The sequence below is a fragment of the Geospiza fortis genome, unplaced genomic scaffold (genome assembly GCF_000277835.1).
Source record: "Geospiza fortis unplaced genomic scaffold, GeoFor_1.0 scaffold95, whole genome shotgun sequence".
NCBI classification, from domain to species: domain Eukaryota; kingdom Metazoa; phylum Chordata; class Aves; order Passeriformes; family Thraupidae; genus Geospiza; species Geospiza fortis.
Window position 1 is genome coordinate 6,225,005 of NW_005054333.1, and position 4,032 is coordinate 6,229,036.

Genomic DNA, 4,032 nt, shown 5'->3' on the forward strand with positions numbered 1-4,032 from the left:
CAGGAATTCCAGCTTCTCTTGTTGGGTACTTTGGCTACATCAAGCTAAAAATAAGAATACAGAAATTTTCTGGTCCCAACATAGTGATCTGCTTTAGTTCATTAAAATATGTTGTAATATATAATATTTACAGCGGTACATTAAAAAAACTATTTTCAACTTAGCCTCTCCAAAAAAACCCAAAAGAATTCATCAATCTCCTTCTTCCCACTTGCCATCAATGTACTTTTCTCTTCTCCTTCTGTAACCATAGGGTTATGACTTAAGATAGACTTGCTTAAAAGAAATATTAGGCACCGTTCATTTGGGAAAATGATGATACCTTTCTCTCCTGTAGACCTAAAATGAGAAAATTCACTGAGAGATCAGGCACTTTTTATTACTTGAACTCAAGGTAGAAACTAGACTAATCAGACTGTGAGACAGTAAGTTTAGACTAGACTAGACTAATGAGACTGTGGGGCTGTAAGTCTAATGGGGTTTTTTTTCCATTTGGGTATGGCAGCAGAATTTGAGGGAAATGTTTACAGAAATAATGACTGAACCAGTCTTGGATAAGCTGAAAGATAGCCCAAAAATATGGAGAAAAGTTCAGAACTATGAGCAAAGAAATTCTCCTCCTACTCAGTTCCTCCAGGGATCAAGTAAATAAAGCTTAAATTAAAGAAGTAAAGTTTTATGTTGTGTACTGTTTGTAAATTAATAAGATAATATTGAGGAAATAACCAATTTCCTTCAGAATTATCCTTCACAACCATAAAAACTGGGTTTTTTGATAAAAGAGGAAAAGATGCTAAAAACCTCTCAACTTCCTGATCACTTCTGTGTATGTGTGTGTATATATATATATAAATAAAAATATGCAGTCATCAGTTCAGATACATTTATTACTATGCATTGGTATGTTCCTGTTAAAGCAGTGAATGACAGAACCTTTCAGGAGAATCATGGTTTTCTCTGTGGATTTGTGAATCATCCCTGCAATTGTTGATTCAATTGCTGTTTGCAAAACCTTTATTGCCAATAAGGAGAAGGAAAACAGAATTTTGATTGCCCAAGTAACATTTGGAAAAGCAGTAGCTGGGAAAATAATTATTTTGTTTGTTAATTGAGCAAGTTCACTCAGCACTTGGAAAGATAAAAGTCCAGCTTGGTATCTGAATCATGCTGCTAAAATTTAATTAATGTCGTTAGACCAATGACAAATTACACCTGCTAAGGATTTGCTTCATTTGTTTGGCATTAACCAAATAAATTGTAGTTTGAAAAACAAAAAAAAAAAAAACTGGTAATTTTTTAATTTCGTTTGTTTCTTGCAGAAAATTTTTAAATTTTATGTCTTGATTAAAATTTATAAAAGCCTTTGACTTGCCTGCTTTAGAGTGTTTGGGTGCTTTTGCCCTGTTTTTAAAAATAGATTTTACAGATAAATCATGTTAGAATCACAGAATCATTGAGGCTGCAAAAGACCTCTAAGATGAGCTAGTCAGATGATCTAGGTAACCTAGCACTGCCAAGCCCACCACTAAACCATGTCCCTATTACCTGTGTGTGATTTAAATACCTCCAGGGATGGCGACTCCACCACTTCCCTGGGCAGCTTGCTCCAATGCCTGACCTACCTTTCAGTAAAGAATTTTTTCCAAATATCCAATCTAAATTAATTAAAGGGACTTCATTTTGCTCCCCATCCTTGTTTTCCAGCTCAGCAGAATGGATAGCCAGAAAGCAGCTGGTCTGAGTATTTAAACCTGAGGCAAGGAAGGCATTAAGTACCTCAACCTTTCGCTCATCCTCTGCCACAGTGTTGCCCCCTGTATCTAATAAAGGTTGGAGATTCTCCTTAGCCTGAGGACGCTGATGTCTTTTTAGAAGCATCTTTTATTGTCTTTTATAGCAGAAGCCAGATTAAGTTTCTGCTTCTATCATCAGAAAACATTTCTGAATGGTAAAAAGCGTGTTTAAAATTTCCAGGCTGAGTAGAAGGGCAGTAGGATGTTGATTAATGGGGCAGTAACCATCAAAAGCACAACCAAATAGGGAAACTGTTGCTGGGTTGTCTTGGTTTGAAAAGACAGCTGTCCGCTAAGGAAGGCAGGAGCCTTACTTGAAATGGAAAACGTAAACCCCCTCCCTCCAAATTATGAAAATTTTGAAATTAAGAGGCTCTCAGGCAAAGACATGGGAATAGGAAGAACAGTTCTTTACTAGGAAAATTAAAAATACTAATACAATAGCATAAAAAAAGAAAACAAACCATGGACATAGTCAGAATATGACCTGACACCCTGTTGGTCAGGGTGCTGGTAGCACTCCTATTAAATGGTGGCTGCAGTCCTCCTGCAGTGACAGGTGTGGTTCTGTTGGAGCAGTGATCCTGTGGAAGGGTGCAGTGTTCCTCTGAAGGTCCAGTGGTGGTGTAGATGGGCCTGGTCTTCCTCTGGGAATCCAGTGGAGAAGAAAGCTGTTCTTCTTAGAATCCAGTGGGGAAAAAGCTGACTCTGGTGTTCCGAATCTCTGACTATATCCGGGTAGGAATGCTTGGCTCCTCCCCCTGGGCGGAGCTTCTCACAACAGGATGATGTAATTTTATCAGTCATGCAGTGACACTCAATGGCCCCCTGATAGATGCCATCTCCAGGGAGGGAGGATTGGTTGTGGAAGAGATGAAGAAAACTGCCCAGTTAACAGAAGATAACTGCCCCACCTCTAACAGATGGCAAATAGAATACACACCGCCAGCCTAAGACATGGATGCATGCATTGCAAAAGATGAACAGTATTTTCCTTCCACTCTTGTTCTTTGACTTATAGTTTCAGACAAGGATATAGTTTGACTTGCTGTTAATCATCTAAATGAAGAAATTATCTATTATTTACCTCTCTGAGAATTTGAGTTTCATAGAAATAACATAAATAATATTACTGCAGTTTTTATATCAACATACCTCTTTTTATAAAGCATTTCAGCATGCCTAGAGATTAAACACTTATTTTTTCTTTTCTTTTTTGAGACTTTTCAACTATTTAGCTATTTTTTTTCTCAATAATTAAATTTCTGCCACTATTTTTTCCCTTTTATTTTCAGATGATGTGGAAACCTGCATATGACTTTCTCTACACTTGGGCTGCCCATTATGGAGATGGTTACAGGGATGTCTTACAAGACCTGCAATCAGCCTTGGATAAAATGAAAAATCCAGTAACCAAACAGTGGCGAGAGTTAACTGGAGCTCTGATTCTTGTGAATTGCATGGAGGTGTTAAGAGCAAGTGCCTTTTCCAAAATGGAGGAAGAGTAATGGACAAAATATGTTTTTGGAAACTATACCTCTGTGTAGAATTTATTTGTGTATTTATGTTTCAGAGATACTTGTAGAGCACAACAGAATGAAGTTTATTTTAAGTGAGCTGATGTCGGGTCTAGCCCTATGGTTCTCAACTACAGATTGCCAGAGCATGCTAGTGTCTTCTGAGTAAATAAGAAAAGAATGGGGAATTAAACAATGAGATCAACAAAAATTGTATTCTATGGGGTATTTTCTAAAAGGAGCTATTTCTGATTGCACTGACTTCTAGGCAGAAATCAGTTTTAAAAACAGAACTATTCATGGATGAGTTCAGGACGTGGAGCCTAGGTTTACATTGTTTTCAGCGAAGTATTAAAATCTAAATATTTAATCTTTTAATAGTTGGTGCTCAAACCCCTCAACTCTAATTTATTGTGTGCAGGTTAGCTTACAAAAAAGCCTTTAAGATTCTTTCATCCTCATTTGGGACAAAACTAATCTAATTGTCTCACCACATGGGAATTCAACAGTTCCTGGAAAAATAGGTGTGTGCTGCACACACACAAAAATAGGTGTGTGCTGCACTTTTCCAAAACAGCTTCTGGTATCTATTTCAAAGACTCAAGGGAGACAGAAGTTAAAATCTCAAAAGTATTTGGTTTTGATTTATTTATTGATGCAACTCAAAAAGGTTTTGTCTCTTTTCGTATTTTGTTAGTTTATATTTCTGCAGTTTTTTTCTA

General features: G+C 36.9%; 1 protein-coding gene across 1 annotated transcript in view; it reads left to right on the plus strand.

The window, feature by feature from the left end:
• Positions 1–3,301, plus strand: part of MACC1 (MET transcriptional regulator MACC1) — a 33,786-nt gene extending 30,485 nt beyond the window's left edge. Inside the window, exon 5 of the mRNA XM_005421761.1 lies at positions 3,089–3,301. Coding sequence (XP_005421818.1) covers positions 3,089–3,301 — 213 coding nt within the window. The remainder of the gene's footprint in view (positions 1–3,088) is intronic.
• Positions 3,302–4,032: the final 731 nt, after the last annotated feature.